At 37.0% G+C, this 26,993-nt stretch overlaps 1 protein-coding gene and 1 pseudogene across 5 annotated transcripts in view; both read right to left on the bottom strand.

Moving 5' to 3' along the window:
- Window positions 1-874: 874 nt before the first annotated feature.
- PCMTD1 (protein-L-isoaspartate (D-aspartate) O-methyltransferase domain containing 1) overlaps window positions 875-26,993 on the bottom strand; it is a 69,690-nt gene continuing 43,571 nt past the window's right edge. For 2 of the 5 annotated variants that reach the window (XM_040972585.1, XM_040972584.1), the window contains exons 2-6: window positions 25,092-25,194; window positions 18,881-19,072; window positions 12,494-12,665; window positions 9,912-10,035; window positions 875-3,964 (exon numbers count right to left, since the gene is read on the bottom strand). In XM_040972585.1, coding sequence (XP_040828519.1) covers window positions 3,597-3,964; window positions 9,912-10,035; window positions 12,494-12,547 — 546 coding nt within the window. In that variant the 5' untranslated portion in view covers window positions 12,548-12,665; window positions 18,881-19,072; window positions 25,092-25,194 and the 3' untranslated portion in view covers window positions 875-3,596. Of the gene's footprint in view, window positions 3,965-9,036; window positions 9,099-9,911; window positions 10,036-12,493; window positions 12,666-18,880; window positions 19,073-25,091; window positions 25,195-26,993 lie in introns of those variants that run through there. The other 3 variants (XM_040972580.1, XM_040972581.1, XM_040972583.1) reach the window with 3 other exon arrangements.
- Window positions 8,015-9,905, bottom strand: LOC121151281 (annotated as a pseudogene).

The raw sequence follows: 26,993 nt of genomic DNA, 5'->3' as shown, positions 1-26,993 counted from the left end.
TGGCTTCAGTTTGAGCCACTCAAACCACCACTTGTAAAGCTGGCATCCCAAGCATTCCTTATCAGCGCATTGGTGGAAGTCTCAGCTGCTCTATTTCTCCTATCCAGCTTCCTAGTAACACAGAAGGGCTCCTGCATCCCACCAAAGACCTGAGGGAGTTCATCGCTTTGGTTTGGGCCTGGGTCAGGTCCAACCATTTGGCCAATGGGGAGTGAACCAGCATATGGAAGACATGATATTTCTCTCTATATAATTTTATTTACAAAAATAAATGTTTTTTTTTTTTAATTTATAAAACTGGGCTTTATTAGGGTCTGCTCCCAGGCGAAATTCACTACTCTGCAAAGGAGTGGACCGCTGAAGTCGTGTACAGAAATAAATCTTTTAAAAATTAATAAACCAAGCACCACGAATGTAACAAAGCTATCATATTTAACATGGATGTTAGGAAGGTGATACAGAATGAGCAAGCTGCAGCACACACAGCTCAGTGTGACTCTAGTACAAATGTAATCCAGTAATACAGGGTTTATAAATACAAAATGATGTGTAGCAAAGGCAAAAGGAAGTCACAGTCATACACAAGGCAGACCCATAAAGGAGATGAGAAGGGAGGCTGGGAAGGGGTTCATGTATGGGGGCAATGCTAGTAGTTGAACCGAAAAGCAGGTACAAACATGTCTACCTACATGCACACTGGTTCACTATTTCTTTTACTTTAAAAGACCCTATTCTTCAGAGGTGTCAACAGTCAAAAGAAAATTAGATGCCCAAACGAAAGTAACTGAATAGCCTGGATCAGCATATACCCCCTAAGTGCATGCAAACTGTTTAACATTAAAAAGAGAAAAAGACAAGACAGGCCATTGAAGAGTGATGATTATATGCAACTGTTTATTTAAAATATTTTTCCATGTCTTCCAAGGATTTCACATGCTTGACTTGACTTTCATCATCTCACACAGCTAGAAATCAACACAACATTCTTGTATGTTACTTTAACCATTATGCATGTATGCTATCTTAATCATATTTTTAATATTAGAACCAAATAGTTTGATCAACAAGCTGTAGAGATGTACAGACTTCTTGGTAGGTATGATGTCACTGACAACTGTTGGCATTTACCTGATGCTACTTCAAGCCCCCTAACTAGCTGTGTGACTAAGGCAAAATATGCCACCCCTCCACACCCATTTCCGCATATGCAAACAAAGGCTTAGATATTAACTATTTTCTAATCTGACTGTAATAGTTCATGACTATATTGTCATTTCTATTTTAACTTTTTCCTTATTTGATCTTCTCCACTTACAAAAACTTTCTAAACTCCTCATAAACATGAATTCAGTAAAAATAACACAATCCCAAAATACTCTTCTTCTAATATATCTACATTAGTATATAACAAGTCTTTCACATGTGGTCTCATTTTTTATTTCTACTTCTTTATTTGAATTCAATGATAACATCACTACTGTAAAATGAATGCACTTAAAAACAGAAAAGATAAATTTCAATGACAAAAAAGTATTCAATGATCATGAAAAAATCTACTGTACACTTTACCAAGATCAAGAGAATGAAAGACAATATGAAAGTCAATCTTCAAATACATGCTCAACAAAAACTCTTTCCTAAATAGTGAAGCCATCATTTAAGAACATGTGCTTGTACATATCTGGACAACAGCTCAAATAAAATTGGGGTGATGAGGGATAAGAAAAGATGGGAAGTCTCCCCAAGCTTTCTAGATACAAACAGGTGAACAGGAGAGATCTATGGCTACACTTCTAAAACAGACATATAGCTCAAAATACAATAAACATTTCTGACAGATGACAACAACATGAAACCGTTTCCAGCTGGAAACACGATGGGACTTTAACATACCCTTGATAATCATCTGAATGAAATGTAATGCTATCCCCACTTCTACTTCCCATCGCCAGAAGTAGTACATTCCCTGAAACTCTTCTATATCGTGAAAACATCCTCCGTTATCTGGGGCAATGACATGCTTATATTATTTCAAACACTTGTTTCTAGATGTGTAGAGATTACTGGAGCTGAGATTTTTGCAACAATATTTGAAACATAATGGTGAAATAAAACCTCATTGACTATGCAATGACTGGGTTTGCTTAGGCAAATCTGAGTAACTATCATAATAATGATACTTGTGATAATAAGCAATATCCTCAAGTTTTCCCTTTAAAAATACATACTGTATGTATCAGGAAGAGGCATGTTACAGAAAATACTATCTTAGCAGGCCTTACTAGAGAAACAAAGTTATAATAAGATTTCTTGTTACCTGCTAGGTAAATTTCATATTAAGCCAAAAAAAAAAAAAAAGTAAAAGAAAACCATTATAATTCTACCAAAAAAAAAAAAAAAAAACCAAAAAACATTAAAAAGTGAGTTGTCAGATGAACTTGGTGTAGGTCCCAAAGTTTACACTGTGATTCTGAACTGGATTTTTCAAAACAAATGGTGTCTACATACGATTTATGTGAATATTTATCTTACTAGAAAGATCCAAAGTGTATGTAGTAAGCTCAGCCCTCCTTGTCAGAGATAAATATTCAGATAAACTGGAAATCTCACTTACTAAAGTGCATCTGCTGCCCAGGCCTGCTCAAGCCCTGCAACTCGAACTGTCCAGGAAAGTGGCAGCCACATGTGCTTACTCACTCACTCGCTATCAAGAGCCTATGCTATCAAGAGTCACACACAACACTGGAGCTTTTACACTGAACACTTTATATAGTCAACTACAGGAAAACAATCCTAAACAGACGTTGAAAACTTTGAGAGTCAAAATGACCTCATTAATTTTAAATACTGAAAATGTAAAGGGTCCATATTAACTAAGAATTGTATTAAGTGTATACTTTCTAATTAGTTTCTATTTGCTGTGCTCTTAGAAATCTCTATGAGAGAAGCAGATATTCCCCTACACATAAACACCCTGCCAAGGTCTTCTGGCAACAGGTTCTAAAGCAAAAGTTGCAGGGCTGTTGAATTCCATGAATTTTTTTTTAAAGCTAAATACTTGATATGTTGCATTATTATTATTGCACTCATGTATTGCCCGGAATATATCTACAGCAACTCAGAAATAGTGATTGCAAAAAAGTAAGGTAAATAGATCTACAAAGCCTTTGATTTCCTTACTAGATAAGAAAGTTTTCACAGAGGAAATGCAAATAACTGCAATTCAAATCAGTTTTATATGCTTAACAATGACTTATACTTCATATAAAATTACACCCAGCCTTCACCACCATAAATCTGTAAGGAGTCAGAAAAGGATGTATAGGACACAAGGTCTTGGCTATGGTTGCATTCCACTTTCAAATCACTCTCAGATAAAACAGCAATTTCCCCAAGATTTAAAGAAAAATAGATTTTATAAAAGGGATTCTTCTTAATTACTGGATACATAATTTTTGTTAATGACAGAAACAAGTTATACTTTTGTTTTCCACTGTAATTTACTCTGATGAAAGAAATAATTCTAACTCCTAACAAATGCTACATGTTCAAGACTAAAGGAATTATCAGCAGGTATTCTTTCTCCTTGAACTAAGTTACTTGTCTCTAAAATATGTCAAGTAAGCTTTTAATGACTCAGGGAGGGGTAGTTTCATGATTTTCTCTCTCAGTAAGTTCTGAGGCGGCTCTTCTGGCTTAATGGCTTCACTGTGGTCTTTGTCCTCCTCCTCTTTGTGGTCTTCCTCCATCTTCTCATCCTCCTCACTGTCTAGAGGCTGAGGGATAAGCTGATTACCCACGAAGACGTACGTGTTAATTCTCTGTTTCACTCTCTTTCTTTTCCTTTTGGGTGGGGCCCTTTGAGGAATTCCCTTGGCCTGCATCTCATCATTTATGAAATTTCTAAGTGTACGTCGAATGTAAATACGGGCCAAGTCCTGCAGGTTCCTGACAGCACAGGGGGCTGAAAACACAAACACACACACATGAAAAACATAAATAAAGCATTATATATGTTCATTTCTTCTCAGAAGAAAACATTTCTTAGCAAGTTATGGACATGGCCAGTACAAAACCTCTTGATTTTCATCTGACAAACATCGCAGGCAACCTAGATCTGCCCGATTGGCATTCCAGTGCCTGGAGGTGTGTGCTTTGCCACACAAATACACATAAACAAATGTTCAGGAATGACAAATAAAAATATGGAAACAGGATGTTTGGAATCAAATAACCAAAGGAAAGAACAGGCAAGACTACCCTGCATAATCCTTTATATGTTTTAATTTTTTAAATCTTTTATTCATCATCATCATCATCATTTTATGATACAGTTTCATAGGCCCTGGGATTTCTCTTATCCCCTTCCCAACTCCCCCCACATAGATCCCCTATATCATTGCTATAGTTCTTCATACACAGTCATATGTCTATTACTGTGAGTTTGCATAATGGAAGAGAGTCCAGCATCCTATTGTCATAAACAGTTTCTTTGGGAGCCCATCTTTAGTCTGGAAGTAGAGATGCATACTGCATTGTATCCTCACATCTGGATATGTTAGCCTCCATTTCACAGTTACTATACATCCCCTTAAATTAAAAATCAGCAACAGGAAGAAAAGAGAAATTAACAACACTATGAAGTTAAATAATATGCTACCTAATGACTAATGTGTTGCTGAGGAAATGAAAAAGAAAATCAAGAACCTTCAGGAAGAAAATGATGCTACTGTATGATCTATGAGTCACTGAAGAATTTAATCAGAAGAAAGTGTTTTGAAGAGATGAAACTAACAACAAAAAAATCAAAATTCATGATATAGTTTCCACTGATTTTTGTTGGTGAAATGTGCCTCCTGTAGGCAACAGATGGGTTTTGTTTTTTAATCCAGTCTACTGATCTATGACATTTAATGGACAAGCTTAAGCCATGTACATTCAGGGTTAATACAAATAGGTAGTAATTTGGCCCTGTCATTTTGGGTTGTTCAGTGATTTAGTCTTCTGTTGTCATTTTACTGGGATGTTCTTCAATGTTTAAGTAACCAAAGATCTTTCCAGTTATTCAAAAATCTCAAAGGAACAGGTGTCACAGTTTGAACACTGAAATGAGCTATCACATGTACTCACACGCTCTAACACACACACACACACACACACACACACACACACAGAAGGAGGGTAAGGGAGAGAAAGGAAGGGAGGGAGACAGGCAGAGAGAGATGTATTCAGGAAGTAGCATTTCTGCCTTCGGTAAAGCAACATGTGAGATCTGTTTCATGGCAAAAGGTTATCAGAAATCAAGCCATGAAAAACACCAGAGCAGCTCAAAGAAACACCATAAATTTTTTAGTTACCGTTGACAACTTATATGAAATGCATCAGAGAGCTGAAACACATCTCTCCTATCTTTGACCATTCATTGTTACACACTCATAACTCCTAGAATCGCATTCTTCCCTGGAGTTACTCCCACACATCATACAGGGCAAAATTCTCTATCTCTCACTGGGGGGAAGATAATATCCTAGTTTCCAAAACCATTACCAAGAAGTTTCCTAATAAATATCTTAAAATAAACAAAACTCTTCTCACTTGGGCAGTACTATCAGTCTTCATTGCTCTTCACAATTTCCCTCTACGATTTGAGTGTGATGTCACCACTGCCTTTTTGTGAGGAGCCTATCTTTGCCTTTCGACTGTGAACTCCAGTAGCAAGGAAGTCATGTTTGCTCTTAGTACTCTCCACAGGACCCTGGCAGCGCCAAGCTGTGCCCAGGGACACAGACTGCATGACATCCTGTGCTCTGTCCTCCAAGCGCAGCTGTGACCCATACCCAGTCACCTGCCAGACACACTGCTCAGTAGCAGATAGTGCTTCCTAGAACCTTATAGTAGAGTGCTCTCGAAAGACTCATTTAAGTTCCATTCAGAGATTTCTTAGCATAGACCTCCTGGCCCACCATAAACGTATCTTCTTGGGACTAGTGCTATAGTTTAGCACATAGAGCCACCACTGTGAAGTTTTTGGAAGACAGGCAGAGAAGGTGGTATTTTACATATTTGCTCACAAGAACTCACATCTGCTGTTAGTCATGCACATTCAGAAAACTGCAACTGAGCAGGCCCATTGTTACTGCTTACAATCTGTCAAAGTGTGGTAGTGAAAAATGCTTGTAGGAGAGTTGTGTGTGTGTGTGTGTGTGTGTGTGTGTGTGTTTGGAAGAGTTATTTATTTGAAGAGCAGAGTTACACACAGAGAAAGAGAAAGAACCAGAGAGTGGGACAGAAAGATTTTAAAAGCCAGGAACCTCTAACTCCACCCAGGTGTCCCATTGGGTCACAGAGGCCAAAGCACTTGGGCCACATTATGCTGCTTTCCCAGGAGCATTAGCAGGGAGCTGGATGGAAAGTGGAACAGCCAGGGCTTGAACTGATACCCAAATGGAATTTCTGCATAGCAAATAGTGGTTTAAGCTGCTATGCACCAACACCGGCCCCAATAGTTCTACAATTTATGATGTCTCCCTTGTTTATGAACCTTAGACAATGTATCCTTATTTTCAGAATTTCTTATATACAGCAAAAACACAGAAAAAGTACCTTTCAACCTGATTCAAATTAATGATTAATCAGAAAAAATTTTAACTCCATTTCAATGGGCTGTTTAATGAGAAATTTTATTTCTATAAGATATATTTGGCAAAGAATGTATGTATGTATTATTACAAGGGGTTTTTTTTGGAATAAGCATTCTTTTCTATTTTAATTCCCTATAATTAAGAGAATGTCTTCTGAAAAGAAATCTGGTTTGACTTTTTTTAAGAGAAAAGGAAACCTGTTTTTATCCTCCAAATATCTTATACAATCTAGGCAAATAACAATTTTTAAACCTTTTCTTTCACTGTGTGAACATTACAATACAAAGCTCTTATCTTTTGGAAACTCATAATTCCTGGCTTGTATTCATAAATCAGTGGTGGTAAATGATGACTTCTTTTTATTGTAGAACCTTCAAGTTCATACAAAAATAGAGTTGATGGTATATTGAATGCCCATATACCTGACACATAGCTCCCACTATCACCCCTCATGTTTAGTCCTATTTCGTCCTCACCCGAACCTCTTCTCATGCCAACCCTGGATTACCCAAATGACATAATAACATTTCATACAATGTCAGGATACACTTAAATGGTGGAATGATGGATTTATGACTGTGAAGGATGATGCATTGAAATTATAGAGGGCAAGTCAGTGCGGGACACAGAACTGGGGTAAGACTGGGGAAGGAAAACCCAGAGCCTATGGAACTGTATCACAACATAAATAAATAAATAAATAAATAAATAAATAAATAAATAAATAAATAAATACTTCTCACTTTATCTGTAGATTTGTCAAATACGAATAATTTCTTTTATGTTACACTCCTCAATCTTCATTTTATCCTGTTCTACTAAGCTGGCTTTTATTTTCCATACATTTATACAACGTCATTCAAACCATACCAGTGACAGTCTGAGTAATTACTTAGATCTATTTATGTTAACATCGTTAAAATGAGAGAGAATGGAAATTTCTCTTTCATAGCATATGAACCACTGCATCCATTAATTACAGTGATATGAAATCTTATTTACAATGGAGACTCTTCTAAAGGGAACTCAACCAAGAAAAAGAGTTAGAATCCTACTCTACTAATAGAATTCTGTATGTTACAGTTAAAAACAAAGAAAGACAGTTGTTTAAATATCTCTAAGAATGCATTATAAACACACATTTGATGTTTATGGTTAGGCCATTATCAAAGCCAACTGGTTCAGAAAGCTTTTTCATTACTTTTTTATTATTTCTATCCAAGTAGTATAATTTATACAAAATTGCCATCAGTTATAATTCTAAAATAATTTTATCTTTTGGCTCTTTTATTGTAAAAATTTCACATTTATTTACTTAACTTTATGTATTTGCTTATTTAATTTGAAAGGCAGATTAACAGAGAGATGGGCATAGACACAGAGAGATAAAGAGAAATCTTCTTCCTGTTGGTTCACACTCCAAATGACTACAACAGTTAAGTCCGGGCAAAGTTAAAACCAGCAGTTAGGAAATCCATTCTAGTCTACCACAGGTGTGGCAGGGCCACCTTCCACTGTCTTCTCAGGCAGCTGGATCAGATGTGGACAAGCCAGGATCCAAAGCAGTACTCTAATGTGGGAAAAGTCAGTGCCTCAATATGGAAAATGCTGCCACTGACTGTTGGCTCGGTCATTCTTCCTAGCAGTCTAGCCATAACTCAGATGCAGCCACAGCAGAAAAGCTGTGACCCACAAGATGACCTGTCCCCAAACCATTTTTTTTTTCCAAACTGTTTAGATTTTATTTACAAAGCTTTTTGTTGTACAGAAAGTAAAAATGCTGTTACAGTCTAGGTGTAACTGATAGCCACAGATGGCTGACTCGCCAATCATAGCTACCCACGCTACAAAAAGTTTTACACAAAAAATCTAACAACACTCAGAATTCTGTTGAGGTGAGTCACCAGGCTTCCTGGTAGGTAACCAAGAGGGACTCCCTGGAGGAAGGTGGAATGCCATACGAGCTATTTGTTGGCTCGGTTGGTGGGTGTCCTGGGGTTTGTATCACAGCTACCTTTTTTTTTGTTTCTGTCTCTTTTTAAAACAAAGCTACCAGATCCATTGAGCAATGCAAGCAATACTGAACAGTTTCCTGGGGTCTAAGTCATCTTCTCCTTCCTCCTCTGTTTCTTCCTCTTCTCACCTTTCCTGCTTTGTTCTTCCTCTTCATCCTCATCTTCACCAACTTCTCCATCATGTCCCAATTCTTCTCCACTGACTTATCTTCTTCCCCATCTACATCTTCGTCTTCACCTTCATCCTCCTCTTCATCAAATTCTTCCTCCTCACCATCCCCATCCTCTTCGTCTTCCTCATCCTCTCCTTCTTCATCTTCTTCCTCTTCATCCACACCATCCACGTCAGGAGCTTCCTGGTCCTCTCGGTCATAGCCGTCTAGGTAGGTCAGCTGGGCAGGAGCCGGAAGACGCCTTCTTGGTAGTCATTCAGGTTAGTGACCTCACAGTTAAACAGATCCAGGCTTTTTAGACAATCCAACTTTTTCAAGGGCTCCAAGGTGCTACTATCTTTCAACTTATTTCCACTCAAGTTTAGATGTGTGAGGTTTGGAAGTTTTTCTGCTAACATGTCGAGACCTCCAAAGATTCTATTGTCACTGAGCTCAAGTTTTTTCAATTTATGTAGCTTGGGAAGATTTGAAACTGAGATCAAGCTTACGTTTATTAAACTGAGAAACGCTGAATTCACAAATTCTGCTGTTAAGCCCTCAATTTTCCCATCATTTGATTTGCAATTGTCTAGGACAAGTTCCCAAACAGCTGCTAGGGTCTGGTTCCTCAGCTCCACGTGGAGCCTTCTCTTCACGTCCACATTCCTCTCTTCCCTCCTCTTCAAATTTAACTTTCCACTGCGGGCGGAGTGGAGAGAGGCATCCCAGCCTTGTTCAGCGAAGGCCATCAGAAGGGGTCTTGCTGGGCATCGTGCAGGCAAAGGTGAGAGAAGCCCCCGGAGCCAAGTTACTCAAGGGGGCAGAGACAAACCATGGAGGGAAAAAGGGGCCGGAGCGCAGCACTATTCTCACTACTGCTGCCCTCAAACCACCTTCCATGCCAGCACGAGCCATGATTAACAAGTTCATTTTCAGATTTATCTGACACTTGTTGTCCTGTTTCCATGAAGGCAGCTAAGAGTGTCTGGTATATGATTTTAAGGCTTACAAACAAACAAAAACAAAGTTGAATAAATTCATGAACCACAAAAGATGAACACTTTAATTCACAATCCAATCAGAAACTAGGAATGACTACTTACGGAGTCCCACAGAATCAGGCTTGCCGTTATCATTCTTACTTGGCTGCACAAGTGGAGCAAATGAAACAGCAAGGATATTTTTACTTTCCCAAGTATTTTGTCCAGTCCGCATAATCTGTGTTAACTAATTGGAAGGATAAAGAAAAAGGACAGCTTAATTCTGACAACAGAACCACCTTGAAGTCAAATTTGTCTTTTAAGGGAATCATTTTGACTTAGCAAACTATGTAACTAGATAACCACTTACATTTAAAAGCAATCAAATTGGTTCTACTTAAGTATGTCTATAAATTAATACAGAAAAAATATAAAATATTTTTCATCCAAAACAGATATTTCAATGCAAATGGAATACCCAAAAACAACCGATAAGCCTGACTGTTAGGTTAAGTCTGACAGCTTCTAAAGAAACCACTATATTCCACATATGCCACTACCTCCTAAAGTATGTCTGAAGTGATATGCTTAGTAATTTGGATAAAGTACTACACAAATAAAACCATATTTGATTATTTTATCAATGAGTTGATTTTATGCTCTTTCATTTTGAAAATGAAATAGATTCTTATTCTAATTACAATTTGATATTTCACAAGTACAGTCATAGAGGAACTAGATTTTTACCAATTCAGTAAACATTCATTAACTGTTTTAGAAAAAAGCAATATTAACTAAGTAATTTGTTCAAACTGAATTAGCATATAACTTGTGTTATAAAAATCCAGTCCACTGTTGTACTTGGTATTTATATAAAAGTATAGCATAAATTCATAATAAAATTGAAGTGTTACTATAAATATTTGAAAAATATATCACCAAAGAAAAACAGATTGTTTAACTGAAAATTCTAATCTTTAAAGCACTGAAGTAACATTTTTCTAGGAATATTTTTTAGTGATCTTCAAAAAACATATATTTACTTGAAAGGAAGAACTTGAGGGAAAAAAAAAAGAGTGTACAAGAAATAAATCTTCCAGCAGCTGATTCATTTCCCAAATAGTCACCAAGGTCCAGGCTAAGCCAAGCGGAATCCAGGAGTGTGCAATTCCAAGCAGGTCTCTGCCGGGATGGCATGGGCACAACTACTTGAGCTGCAAGTTCTCACTTTTCCAGGAACGTCAGCAGTGAGCTGGCTCAGAAGCAACATAGCCAACACTCAAACTGGCATTCACATGGAATTGTCAGCTTTGCAAGTGCCTATTTAACATGTCAAGCCACAAAACTGGTACCTTTAATGACTATTTTTATACTCTACCTTTTGTAATCACTGACACATACTTTGCAAAAGACCACAGGACAGAATAATCGTAACATCCACTAAGCTGTGAATGACTAACACAATAGATTATTAAGAGACTGACCTTACAAAAAATATAAACTTTTCAGCTACAATGTTAGGTTGTAGTCATTTAAAATATTCCACTTCTACTGTATAAACCACAACTATTTTCAACAGTTCAGATTCAGGACAATGTGAATATTAAAGATTATATTTCTTCAAAATACTACTTTTATAAATAAGAGGGTACTTCAAAACTTCTAAGGAAAAACAGAAATAAAAGCTAAGTGTACTTTGGTGCAAAAAAATTTTCCAAATTCACATGGTCTTTTCATAAAATCCATCTTCTGTAAGCTTTTCTGAAGGGCTGTCATATTCAAGGTAAATTGCTTTTGAAGATTCCACTCATTTTCTGAATAAACCAGTGTTTCAGTCACTGATTATACTTAACTCCCTAGCAAGAAAAATTAAATTTAACGATGTTTATAACTTGCTGGAAAATGAGCTTAACTGAAAATGAAGTTTTAAAAGCTCACTTGTTACCTACTTTCCTTGACCCTTAGCACCTTAGCCAACTATGTCAAAATCATCAAAAACAAAAGAGTTCCCTTGTTTTATAAACAAAGTTAACATTCAAACCAAAGCACAAAAAGGATTTTTCTGATTTGTGCAATATTAAAACTGAGGAGTATTAGCAAGAACAGCTGGTAGAGAACATGACATTGAACGGATCACCTCTTAGGGCAGGACTGCTGCAGAAGGCAGCAGCTTGCCAGGCACGAGCTGGGCATAAGTATCAATTTGCTCCCCCACACTGCAGTATTTTTTTTCTTTTTCTATTTTGCATAAATAACTGTGTTTCAGTGATATGTTCTCTATACAGACAGATATGTGAAAAGCTATCCTAGAAAATTAGCAGTGGTGCAATGTGTTAAGTAGTTGCTTGCAATGCTTCTGGCTCGCTGCTACGTGCTTGTGAAGGTAATGGAGGATGGTCCAAGTGTTTGGGCCCTTGCCACCAAGTGGAAGACGTGGATGAATTCCCAGGTCCCTGATTTCAACCTGGCCCAGGCGTGGCCATTGCAGCGATCTTGGGAGTGAACCAGTAGATGCAAGATCACTCTTTGTCTGTCTGTCTGTCTCTCTTTCTGTCTCTGCCACTCTATCTGTAATGCTACCTTTCAAGTAAAACAAAACACAACCCTCCCCCAAAAAAGAAAAGTACATGTCACCAAATAACATATCTGAATTTTAAACTAGCGTGTTTGCTCCCTGCTCAACGAAGTCCAACAATGCATGTTACCTGATCTTCTATAGGCATGACTAATATGCCTCCCACTTTCAGTAAGATTTTCATGTAGTTCTCATGGTCTTTCTGGACTCCGGCACCACAATAAATTCGATCATACTGATGACTGTCAGATGCTATCTGGAGGCAATTACCGACCACAAATGCTGGTTCACAGAACTCAAATCTGCACAGAAAAAATGTATACAACTCAGTGCACTCAAACAAAATATCAAATCTTTAAAAAAAATACCATTAACTCAGTCCTTTGAAATACTGAATTATCAACATTAATTCAGAGGACTGAAATACGATTATGAAATATTATTCAACCATTAAGTTCAGCACTGACCAATCCCATTATTCCATTATCAATAGTACTAGACACATGTTTTCAAAACAATCTTTTTTCATACTAAAAGCTCACTTAAGGCCTAAAAATGCATACAATGAAAAGCCCACCACACCACTAATCTTGTGATGTCTCCAAATTGTACATTTATACATGAAAAGGGAAGTATCATAACAGCTCCTGCTTCCAGTGACTTCTGAAATCGATAGGGAAGTGGTGGAAATGAGAAAGATTTGTGCAGCACCCATCTTAGTTGACATTTCTGCTGAGGAGGAAAATGGTGAGCTTTGTCAAGCGTGTGACGCAGTGCCCTGATCACACACCTTGGATCTATATACACTAAGTTAGGGGAAATCTTTTTAAATAAAATTTGACTAATAAATTATAGAACTGGGACGGAGAACAGAATGACTGTTATATTTACTGACTGGCCTCTATGATCTCCCTAGCACAAAGAGAAAGGAAGTGGTTTCAAAGCAAAAGCGCATTATTCAGGCCATTGTCCCTACTACAATGCTGGTTAATGGTCCAGAGTGTTACACTTTTACAAACTATCCTTTTTATTCTTTTAATTTATTTCTTGCATTTTAATTAAAATGGAAAACAGATCATAAGACACACACACAAAAATCTCAGTACATTAATAAGTTTTTAAAATTCCTACCAGTTTACTTCTAAGTCTGTTGTAGTCAATGTGACCAAGCGGCAAAATCTTGTGAATGAAGAAAATTCACATTTGGCATAAAATGAAAAATGACACTGACTTAAATCACAATAATTTTTCCTTTGTTTAAAACATGGTCTTTCCTCTGGCAATTAACAGCAGGCTTTCTACATACATCGTAAGTTTCCACTGAAATTCACTACACAGAGATACATTATCAACACACACTAAAAGAAGACATGTTTGATGGAAAAGAGCAAGGAGTTGGTGCAGAAAAGGGCAGGGGGATTATGGGCCTTCTGCTCATCTCTGCATCCCTACTCTGGAGAACTCTGTGACCCATTATTTCACTGTGCAAATTTTTCAGGGCTCTCCTCCGTGTTTATGCTCTTTACTGTGTTTAACCTCAAACACACCACATAGGACTCTCTACTATTAGATAAGCTTAAATCCCAGGCACACCACACAGGGTTCTATATGTCAACTACGGTTTAAATATGGCCTGGCTCTCACAGCTCCAAGCCTGCTCTCCCATGTAATGGAGCTCAGAAATGGTGGCCTCTTCAAGAGGTAGGGACTAGTGGGAATAATTACAAAGAGATTAAGACCTATCTCAGAAGGTCAGCTTTCAAGAGCCCAGGTTAATAAGTGACTAATATTTATCTAGGTCTCCAGGGACCAAGTTGTTAGAACATAAAGCCACGCCATATATTTGTCCTATTTGCATGCACTGCTCCCTGCTCTACAAGCTCCTGCTACTTTACACTGCGAGGCCCTCACCAGGCACAGCCACCTGAGCTTGCAATTTCCAGCCTTGGAAAACACAGGCCAAAATAAGTTTCCTTTTTCATAAAGTCCCAGTCTCCGGTATTCTGGAGGAATAAACATCTATTTTGCTGCCAAGGGTGAGTTGTACATTTATAATATCATTTGTGGACCATACAGAATTAGCCACTTATAAACCAGTCTGCTACAGATTTATTGAATTTTTAGTCTTGCCTGTAGTTGCTCTGGCAGGGCCACAGTAATCATTTCTCATATACCTTATATGGTTCCCACCCATTATAGCTGTCCCGCCATAAAAAGAAAGAAAACAATGCTAACCACCAGAGCTGCAGCCCAGTAAGTCACCGTTGATGCTTGCAACCCATACAGGCACAAGTCTGTGTTCCGGTTGCTTCACTTCTGATCTAACTTCCTGTTAAGTGTCAGGCAAAGGCAGAAGAGGATGGCCCAACTGATTGGTTCGTTGCTACCCAAGTGGAAGACCTAACTGAAGCTCCCAGCTACCAGCTTCCACTGAGCCCACACCTGGCTGTTTCACAATGAAATCTTCCTTTTATCTGTCACACATACACAAAAGTCTAAACCTGTTTTGGTGATGGACTCATATTTAATTTTACTGTTATACAGGCCATAACAGAATTTAGTGATTAAAACTGTACCAAAATACAATTTCTTGCCTTTTGAGCAATTAATTTGGATCACAAATTAGTATACCAAATTTATCAGTTCACAATAAGCATTCTTTTTTTTTAAGTTTTAAAAAACATCTATGTAAAATCTTCATTTTTATAAAAGTTCATCTTAAAAATTATAATTTTATAATAAATTACATTATCTTTTAATTTTCAGGATGAATGTGGGCAGCAAATTTAAGTAACCAAAAATGTTTTCCACTGGTAAAAATGTTAAATTTACTTGAAATACACTTATTTTCTTAAAATCTCCCTACATTTCAGAGAACTATTACCAAGTAAACACCACCACAGGTAAACTTGCAACTACAACTCCTTCTCAAATTCATGGCATCTGACACATTTTCATCACAGCAAAATGAACTAGAAAGAATACAGTGCCTATTGATAAAATCAAATATGTCACTACATGCAAGTTACCTTGTCTCACACAACTCCTTCAGTTCAGCTGTTTATTGTGTACCAGCTGTGTGTAATAATCAAGAATGCAGTGGGCAACACACCTCCATGTGGTAGAATATAGAGTGGCAAGCAATTCCAATCAATGAAATGTAACTTATAATCTGGTAACTGCTCTAAAGGAACATGACTCCCCGAGACTGAGGGCTGAAGGAAAATGATAGGTGCCTAAGGATCAGAGAAATGAGTTGTGAGCTAAAGAAAACAAGACGGGACTGGTATTGTGGCATAGTGGGTAAAGCTGCTGCATGCAATACTGGCATCCCGCATGAACAGTGGTTCATGTCTCAACTGCTCTTTCCTAACCAAGCTCCTTGGTAATGGTCTGGGAAACGTGACAAAACATCCTCGTCACTGTTATGGGTGACCTGATCAAGTTCCTGGATTCAGCCTCGACCAGCCCTTGTGTTGTGGTCACCTGGGTAGTGAATCGGCAAATTTATTCATTCATCATTCACTCACTTCATTCATTCTCTCTCTCTCTGAATTTCAAAAATTAAAACTTAAAAAAGAAAGCCATGACAATATACTACCTTTTTTTTTAAGAGAACAACCACTCACTAGCCACATGAAAATACTGACCCCTTAAAATGTGGCAAATCCAGATTGACCTGTGCTACAGAACTCACAAAGAGTTTCAATACTTAGCACAAAAAATGAAACTACCTCAGTAATTCATATTTTGTTTCAGCAGTCACACTAAAACAATAAAAAGCAACTTCTCTTCTATTTACTTCACGGAAATAAACTGGATTTACCAATACTTCCTCAAAGCCTTCCTTCTCTTTGAAATACTGTCCTTCTTAAGGGTAGAAGACAAACTTCCCAAAAAATGAAACAGAAGAAGAAATATTATACCATCAGTATTTTCTAAGATATGAGGCTCACATATACTAAACTGTTTATCAACTGTAACTTCATATAGAATACATTATTTTATTCTCAACATGACAAATAAAGGTAAACTGAAATAATAAAAAGCAGAGCATACCCTTGCCTTTAATGAATAAATCAAATGTCTTAAAATTAATGATCTCAAATAAGCCTCCCTATATTGTTCCAGTAAACTCGGACCTTTTCCCTTCTGATAAACATGAGTATCTTCTTGTATCTATTGCCACATAGAAAAAAAAATCAGATTTTTCAAGTTTCCCCTAATGTAAATGAAATACATACTAAAAAATATATAAGGTCTTCAGTATTTAACATACTTAAGTTACTTAATCAAAATACTAAAAATCTGAAAATTTACATGAATTTAAGACTATCAAAAAGAGCTGGACGATTTTAAAATATGAGAATGGTGGTTACTGAGACACTCAGGGCAGGTATGGTATTTTAAAACATTGCCACTCACTAACACAAGAACACAGTAGAGAACTCAGGCATGCCAAGCACACTACAAGGAAATGTTAAGAGTATTTTTTTAGTAGTAGTAAGAATATGTCTACCAGAGACAGCATATTATCTGGGGATAATTCATTACACCTTTAACTCCGGATTCATCTTGTCTACTCATAATACATTAGCTCTTCTTCATGATCAGCTCTTATACTGCACAGCCTTCATTTTTAAATATATAAATCATCATGAATTACTTATAAATCAACTAGGTACACAACTGAGAATGCTAAACATTCTGCATCCTGCTACTGTGAAAGCATTCCATGAAAATAAATTCATACCAAACAGGTTACATAATATCCAACACTCCACTACTAATATTTTTCCAGTCTATGATTAGAACTTTTCCAGTAAATGTTTACAAATAAGCTTTTACGTGTAAGTAACTATTTAAGAAATATGCAGTGCTACCATATCATCAAGCTGAGTAAATCATGGATGAATTAAAGAATGCCTAGATTCTTTCAGGGTAGGGGGAAAAAAATAAACTTTCTTATTCCTTTGACTTTGAAATTTTGAAATCCATACACAAGATAGGACTTTGCAAAGCTCAGGAAAAATGAGCATTACTGAAAAACTCTGCTTGATGACTGGCACTGTGGAAGAGTTGGTTAAGCCACTGATCATAACACTGGGATCCCCAAGAGAAAGCCTGCTCAAGTTCCGGCTGCTCTGCCTCCAGTTCAACTTCCTGTTAATGCACCTAGGGAGGTAGCCACTGAGGGACCAAGCACATGGGCTCACAGGACCCAGTTGACAGACCAGGAAAGAGATGTCTGACTGATGGCTTCTGTCCTATCCAGACCTGGCTGTCATGACCATCAGGGGAATGAATCAACAGGTCCAAGAGTGCTCTACTTCTGCATTTTTCCCTCTGTCTCTGTGTCTTTCAAATAAATAATTTTTTTTTAAAATAAAAAGACAAAACTATGCAATCTTTTTAAAAATCTGGTGCCAAAATAAATTTTTTTAAAGATTTATTTGTTTATTGGAAAGTAAGATATACAAAGAGAAGGAGAGACAGAGAGGACGATCTTCTGTCCATTGATTCACTCCCCAAGTGACTGCAATGCCTGAAGCAGAGCCAATCTGAAGCCAGGAGCCCAGAGCCTCTTCCTCCAGGTCTCCCATGCAGGGGCAGGGTCTAAAGACTTTGGCCAGTCCTTGATTGTTTTCCCAAGCCAAAAGCAGAGAGCTGGATGGGAATTGGAGCTGCCAGGATTAGAACTAGTACACATATGGGATCCTGGCGCGTGCAAGGAGAGGACTCCAGCCACTAGGCTATCACGCTGGGTCCTAAACTTATCTTTTAATTCTACTTTTCTTAAATTTTGTGAAGTATCCATGTGTCTCACTTAAGTAAGTTTTCACACATATTTAGAAGCAAAGGACACACTATAAGCCACGAAGTATAGTGTCTTATAATCTGGAAAACCCTAACAATAAGTGAGCAAAATTCAAAGTTTATAACAAAATGATACTATACTGTTTATAAATTCATACATGTAACATGTAAATCAGCTTTAAAATAAAAGGAAATCTGAATTCCTCTTTTCATATCAACCACACACTAAACAAAATCCATAATGGGGGGAAAAAGGCTAAAAGCCAACAAGAAATGATACTTCATATGTGGTCTATGCATGTGTCTTTCTCTAGTTTTTATGTTTTCACAGTTCCATGAAATTTTATGTATGTAGGCAAAATAAAACATTCTTTGATGAAAAATTTCAAAACCAGATATCTGATAGGAATGGCTCAAGCATCCAGATCATATTACACCACAACAAAAAGCTATATGTATATTCCAAAATTTCAACAGTTCTGAAATGTTCACAAAAATGAAAATCCATCCCCTTCAAGCCTAAAATCATTTATTTGACTTAATCCTGACAATTCAATTATTTCTTAGCAGAATGAGAAATACTTGACGTACTACAAAATGTCTACTAACCATCAGCTATGTGAAAACAGAGAGTACATTGTTATCTTGATTTAGAACATGAAGACTTGCGCAAAACAAGACCAGGATTCTAATCACTTACCTTAGCAGTAGTTCTCTTTATAGGTGTGTGTTGAAATATCTTCATCTTGAGATGGACAGATGGTTTCGTTCACAGCAGGGACCTTTCCAACTTGCCCATATAATTCTTTTGATAAGCTGCTAGGAGATCAGGGTGACCTAGCCTTGCCCTGTAGCTTCCCTCTTAGACGGATAGTCTAGGTCTAGGAGCTGACTGAGAGTAGAAAAAACAACATTCCCCTTCAATACACTGATGAAGTGGGGGCTGACAATTTGCACACCTAGTTTATCATGTGCCACAGGAGACTGTCACGGAAATCTTTTACTCCAAAACAATAAATAAACGTCAAGGACATGGGAAGAATCCCACCTTGTTCTCACAACTCATCCAAAACAACCTGCCAAACGAATCAGAAAACTTCTTTTTGTAAAACATTTTGTCAAAATACGCAATAAGTTTTAAAAGCCATTTCTAGTTTGTTAAAACATGGCAAAACTTCCAAACTTCCCAATGAGGCGGGGAACATAAGGGTAACGTTATAACTCTTGATCTCCAAACACACATATACCATGCATTTACTCTTACAGATAGGCTATTGAATTAAAGTTTATTTCTTTTTACCCTTTCAAGTGTTTTTTCTTCCAAATGCATTTAAAAAATCTTAAATCAAGCATTCCTTAGACTATATGTTGAGGTAAACACAGTCACTTGTTCACTGAAAACAGCATCAGAGGAACATAAACATCCTCCGATCACTTAACAGGGAACATGCTAAGGATATTACATAAAAGCAAGCCTTCATGCTTCGGCAATGTTTTCTTCTAAAAACGTAGTTAACCCCACTGGATGATTTTTCCATTCTATTTCCTTATTTGGATGAGTTTCTCTCTTGCATTTATATAAAAATGCTATCATTAAGTGGCCAAATAATTGAGAACTATCTAAAATAATGTTTAATACAGAATGACCATGTAACCAAGCTTTTAGTACATCTTAATCCCCTTAAAGATGAGATAAGACTACTGTAGGGAGGAAAACCTTACAGAATATATAAGTACTTACTTTTCAAATGCAAAACACAAATGAAAATGGAACTTAAAATTTAAAATAAGAAGATAGCATCATGAATCAAATAAATCTTCTAAACTGCAAAAAGACTATTCCAATTTTACAAGGAAAATTTGAAACTTCAAGTGAACCTGAATATATTCCCTCTCACGCAATACTACCCCTAATCAAAAAAAAAAAAAAATGCATGCTTTCAGTAAATTTCATTAGTGAAGAGTAGGTATGCTTTTTAATGTAAATATTATAATGCATCTAAGCACACCAGCACAATTCCTTAAGTCGGATCTGAAGAAAATGAATAATGAAAGTAAAAACGTTGCTTCAATATTCATATTTGGGGGCTAATGTGCTGGGCTGCAATTCCTGGGTAGTGAGTGGAAAGAAATACTAGACTACTAGACTAAAGCGATGTTCATATTATCAGAGCAGGCAAGCAGTAAGATGACTTGCCGGCTCAGGTCACAGCCTGTCTTTCACTCTCCCCATCTGGGAATTAGGAACACCAGCATTGACTCCAGAAACTAAGACAAAACAAAGTATTTAGAAAGACTGATGAGACTCAGAGCAGACACTGCATATTAGGCACTTCTTAATCATCTCACTACTGTTTTCATTACTTCTATTATTAGTTATTTTGTGGAAAACTATTATAGAAGTAGTGGTATTCCATTCATATAGAATAAAATTTCCCAATTTATAATTCTACTGCATTTATTTGCCTACTGCCTACTGGTACTGAAGCATGACCCCAAACACAGCTGTTTTTCCTTTGAAGGGAAGAAGCTACTAGACCGAAGGACCTACTGCCACCTTGCAAGGACATGCTGCTCTTCAAGGCACACATTCATGGCATCGCAATCACCACATATACATATAAACATGCACAGCTCTAAATACATGTTATGCTAACAGAGCATTTGCAAAGTATTTACAAAAGTTTATAATTTGGGCTCCTTTATCTAATATAGTCTTCCAAGTAACTACGGTTGATAAGATTTATACTGTATATGTGCAGATATTGATCATTTAACTTCCCTAAACCTTCTCATCTCATAGGAGTAAGACATGCTTTAAACTATAGGCAAACCCATCGAAAATATGGATTTTGAAAAAAAACATGATAAGCAAATGCAAGACCCAGATTTATCTAGATCAGAGTGATAATGAATTTTTATTTTTAAAAGTGATATTTCAGGGCCTGGTGTCATGGCCTAGCAGCTAAAGTCCTCGCCTTGAACGCGCCAGGATCCCATATGATCACCGGTTCTAATCCCGGCAGCTCACTTCCCACCTAGCTCCCTGGGAAACCTGGAAGAGCTCCTGGCTCCTGGCTCCTGGCTTCGGATCGGCACAGCACCGGGAGCTGCATTCACTGGGGAGTGGCTCATCGAGCAGAAGATCTTCCTCTCTGTCTCTCCTCCTCCTCTCTGTATATCTGACTTTGTAATGAAAATAAAATAAAATCTTTAATATTTCAGAGAGTGTGTATGTAGACATAAGAGCTGCTTATAATGTGTCCTTGTAAGTCAAGCATTACTGAAACATTTCCACGTCTGTTTCTGTTCACAGCATCTGAGACTGCTTTTGCCACAACACAGGTGGAATACAATGGTTTCAAGAAAGATGACTGAGCCCAGGAACTCTAAATGATTTGTTATTTGACTCTTTGTAGGAAAAGTATGCCAATATTTTAGAAAACCTCTGAAATGATCAGTTTTACAAGAGAACTTCAGTACATTTAGGTGTACCATAGATACCCAAGAAAAGCAACCAAAGAACGCTCTCCCTTCCTTCCCATCTCCACGTATAGAAAATTCAGAATAGCTTCTGTAAATTATTCCATTTGCTGATACAGTGCTAAAACACAAAAACCTTAAAACTACAAACATTACAAGGTGATAAGAATAACTGTTTCTGAAGGAATACTATTTACAGGACACAGGAACCAAACTTAACACACATACAAAAATGTGTGTTCTTTTCAAAAGGCCATTTTATTTCACACTACATATTCTAATGTTGGTTAGTTCATAGACTCTACCCCACCTACCAATTACTACATTTGGGAATTCACTATGACTCACTATACAAGTATCTAAGAAAATGTTAAAATTGTGCTTCAATTCATAAGTAACATAAGACTTTTGGGAGGACTGGGGAAAAAAAGATTCAAACAAACAAATAGGACTGGGAGATGAGATATTTTAGCTTTCAGGAAGACTCTAGTAAGAAACACAAATATCAAATAATTTTTCTTTATGTTTTGCTAATTAAAATATCTTTCTGAGCCATTTACAACATAAAGACATTTAGAAATGGAATTTTAAAACTGTTTTACACATAATATTTTTACTTTTTGAAGTTTGAAATAAGGAGAAATGCTATTCCAAATTTCAACAAAAATTGGAAAGAAGTTTTCATGAAGGAAAAATATGATCATGAAATTGTTTCAACCAAAGCAAGTAATGTAACAGGAACAACAAAAGCAGCTCATTGAATCAGGTAAAACTACTAAACTTCCAACCACTCTTTTACCAAAAAATGAAGTATTTTTTCCTTGTATCTACTGCTTTTTGAAAATAAACTACTTCTATAACCCAAAACACCTAGAAGTAATACTTCAAAATACTGCTTTCAAAAGTGAGAACAACAGTCTACATGGCTGTCTTCTTCAGTGTTAATTACTGTGAGAATCCATCTCAAACTATTGGTAAAGCTCAATGAATATAACAAAAATAACAAGACCATTGAACATTCCAAAAACATTTAGATCAGTTTTATAATTGTACCTTATGACTCATCATTTTATGAATATCAAGCTTGTATAAAGCAGTAATTATAACATAAAAATCAAGAAATACAACCAAAGAAAATCTGATTTCATAATTACATGAAGATAATGGTAGAAAATTTTTTAAAAACTGAGACACTCTCTTCCTTCAGTACGGCATGTCAGTTGTAAGAACTGAAATTGAATTATCCGTCCTCATGCATTAACAGATGGAATGCATTTACAACTAATTCTTTAAACAGGTGCCCTTACTAGTATTACTGGTCCTCATGCATACATTAAGCTTCAACATCAAAACACACAGTCCTCACTTAAGATGGTTCAAACTTAATTTTTTAATACTACAACAGTGAGAAAGTTGTATGCTATAACAACCAAATTTAATTTCTGAATCTCAATCTGCTAGGCTAGCAGTGTGACATATGATTGATACTCTCAAGAGGCCGGGCAGCGACAGGGCTGTAGCTGTGGCACACAGGCAGCTGGGTGATCATGTTGGGGAAACAAATGGCATTTCCTAGTGCGCTTGGGTGTCAGGCTAGGAAATTCAGTAGGCTAGGTGTATTCAATGCATTTTCCCCTCAGCAGTATCAACTTATGCTGGGCTTATCAGGTGATACAACCTCACTAATTAATTCAAAGAACATCTATACTTACTAAATTTCAAGAAACAGAATAAGCTCTGATATTTTAATAATTAAAACAAATTCACATGGGCCCAGCATGGTGGCCTAGCAGCTAAAGACCTCGCCTTGAAGCAGCTGGGATCCCATATGGGAGCTGGTTCTAATACCACCAGCTCCACTTCCCATCCAGCTCCCTGCTTGTGGTCTGAGAAAGCAGTTGAGGACGGCCCAAAGCCTTGGGACCCTGCACCAGGAAGTTCCTGGTTCCCGGCTTCGGATTGGCACAGTACCAGCTGTTGCGCTCACTTGGGGAGTGAATCATCAGAGGGAAGATCTTCCTCTCTGTCTCTCCTCCTCTTTGTATACCTGACTTTGTAATAAAAATCAATCTTTAAAAACAAAAAAAATCACATTCACATCTTAAGCAATCACCACGATGTTAACCTTACAAAACAATAAAGATCTTAAAATAGAAGCTCAACTTCCTACCAAATGTATCTTAGGCTGGAAACTTATTTCTGTCAAATGTTTTTCATAGAGACAGAATACGAATCAACACAGAAAACACTAAAAAAAATGATTCACAATGTAAACTAAGCATTGATTATGAAGACAAGCATACAAGGATGGTGATGAACAAACTGATGCAGGAAATTCAATTAACCTGCACACATGCACTAATGACAGAACAACTCTAAGCATTTCCCAGCTCCCCCACGAGGTTTCTATGAACCCCATCACATACACCACCTTGCCCTCCTCTCCACACTGAGGACTTTGCTACAGCGTGCCAGCTTTCTATTCTTTAACCAACCAAGTGCAACTGGCAATGGCAGGGGAGAAGGGTAGTCTTTCTGACTTCTCTCCTAGCACTGAATTCCAAGCCTGCTCTCTACAGAGAGGAGCCTTCAGTTTGGGCCCAGATTTCCCAAGCTTTTCACCTGGACAATTATGGCCAGAGGTTGAAGATGGCCGAGGTCACACTTCAAAAATGCCTAGCTGGAACTCTGAGTGTGTCCCAAGTTTGTGTTCTGTAGCCCTTTTATGACATTTTCTCTTTAAAAGCAGATGTTATACAAGAGAAGTGAGACAAACTACAGGAGGGACTCAGGCATGAGAACCCTTAGGGTTATCAGCACGGAAGTTGAGCGAGATTACACAGCAAGCACTTTACTTGCCAGCCCAAGGTCCAAAGCCTTTATGGTACTTTCCCTAAGAAGAAAGTGTACTGAGTTCTAGGCAACCTCTTGCTAAAAAAACTTTTAACTGTGCTCCAATTACAAGATAACCTTGTACTTCTACAATCAGTTCTTCTGAAGGAATTACAAAGAAATAGAGTATTTTAAAATATTTGTATACTAACAGATCCCGCCCTTAATGTTATAAATAGAGGGAATAGGTTTATTAACTTACTATCCATAGTTCCAAAACAATAATTATGACTATCTCTATATCTCAAAAAAGAATATATGTGTATAAAGTATCTTGAAACATTAACAGAGTGACAGCAGTATAAAAACTACTACAGGTCATTGATAATTAACTGTTGAATTACACAGGGTAAAAACTATAGCAGAACATAATCGAATTTTTTCTCCCATTGATTTTATAATGCACTGATTTGTTGGGTAGTATTCAATTGATCATTTTGAGATTAATCATAAGCTAGCATGTTCAAGAACAGACATGTTACTAATACCTACTTACTAAATGCTTTCAAACTGAAACTGCAGATAAGAATACTTACTTATCAAAGCTATCACTATTTTTGATGAAGCTCTCCAGTTTTTCCTTGGCATACTCCACCACATCTGAATGAAGCTCAATCCCGTGATTTACTCCAAAAGGACCTGCAATCGTAGCAGCATTTTCATGAGAACATCAATAATACGATCTTCACACAGAGTATTTTTTTTTTAATTTCTGCTCACTTATCTATCACAGGAGCATTTAAATTAAGAGGGCTTGCTTTTGACAAATACCTACTAGCCACAGATTTAAAAATTAAATAGGTATTTACATTTTCTAATATAAGGGGAAAACACACACACACACAAAGCTACCCGAGTTTATAAGCAAAAAATTGTGACAGTACATAGGTTGAACTCAACTACAGTTTTCCCCAAGGAACTGTTTTATCCAATAGGATGTGACTGCTAATACATATGTATTTTTTTCCAAATGAAATTAAATCAAAGAATAAGTTTTTTTTATTTTTCTCAATTGTCATTTGGCAAAAGTTCAATAATTTTGAGATCCCTCAAACCACAGACAGGAGTTATACATCTCCAGCCTCCCCATTCCTAACCAGTAACTGTGAAATTCCTAGAGAGCCAAGATGACACCCTAGGCCTCTGGGACTTCCCAGCGTCCAGCAGAACATGGCCGTCAGTCACTGGCTCCAAGGTTGATCAAGTCTGGAGTTTCATCATTCTTCACATTTCCCACTGGTGCTTCTTTTTACATGCAACTAGAGACCCAGGAAAAGGACAATAAGAGAGAAGTTTCTCAGCCCCCAAACACTCTTGCAGTTTTCCCCATCCTGTTATCCAGTTCAAGAAGAATATAAAAACTAAGGCTACTACTTCCTCGCCTATGACCCACACAAAAATAACATACCATCTTCAAGTTAAGTTAGCTTCATTTCAACTGCTGAAATTCAGCTAACTAGGTTTTCCATATGATATTTCAAGTTAGAGATTAGTATTCCAGGAAAAGTGTGTGTGTATGTGTGTGTGTGTGCACGCACGCGTGTGTGGACACTCTTCTTCCCAATGTCATTAAAAAATGCAGTGTATATTGGAGCTGTTTCTACTAACCACTAGGTACCCTAACAACAACCACCGCCGAAAGATGAGTGTCATAAATTACCACGTCTGAAGGTACAAAGGGCACAGGAAAATGATGTCTGTGGTCTGAAAGTACGTATGAAATTTTAACCAAAATGTACAGATAACAATCTTTAAACCAAAATAAGTATATATTCCTATCTTATTATGCAGGATGAGTATTTATTTTTCAAGTCTGATTCTATTTGAAACTATATATTCAGATAGGGAGATTTATTTAAAGTCACTTGATTAAACCACAATCGATACAATTAACTAGCTTTGTAATGTTTTCCTCCTTAAAAACAAATTCCACTGATGAATAAAACTTAAAATGCATCTCCTCCTGCTTCTGGTACTTACAAACTGTTAACCTTCATCTAAACACTCAGTCCCAAATCACTTGTGACTTCTGATCACTCCTTATTACTATACATAAAGTAAAATGAAAATGTCATTTAAAATTAACTGTCAAAAAATAAACTTAGGACACACAATAACGTAACTTTTTAATACAGTATTGAACCTGAATATTTTAAGAGCTTGGATTTCCACAGCAGTAAACACAAAACTCTTGGAATAACCAAATCGTTTGTTAAAACAAATTCCAACTGAATTACACTAATTTAGCATTAAGCACACAATAACAAAGAGACCATTCTATGAAACGAATTCTATCTCCCTTCTAGCCTTTGAAGGCTATCCCCTGAATACAAACCCATCAGACAAAATTTTATATTCCCATTATCCATTAATAATCCAGTTATACTAATTAATCATTTTTACAAAAAATGAAAACTAGGATTGCACAGAGATCAGTG

Source organism: Ochotona curzoniae, unplaced genomic scaffold (assembly GCF_017591425.1).
Source record: "Ochotona curzoniae isolate NIBS_2020 unplaced genomic scaffold, NIBS_Ocur_1.0 contig_2318, whole genome shotgun sequence".
NCBI lineage: Eukaryota > Metazoa > Chordata > Mammalia > Lagomorpha > Ochotonidae > Ochotona > Ochotona curzoniae.
The sequence above is the reverse complement of the archived record's forward strand: the minus strand, read 5'-3'. Positions and strand labels throughout refer to the sequence as shown.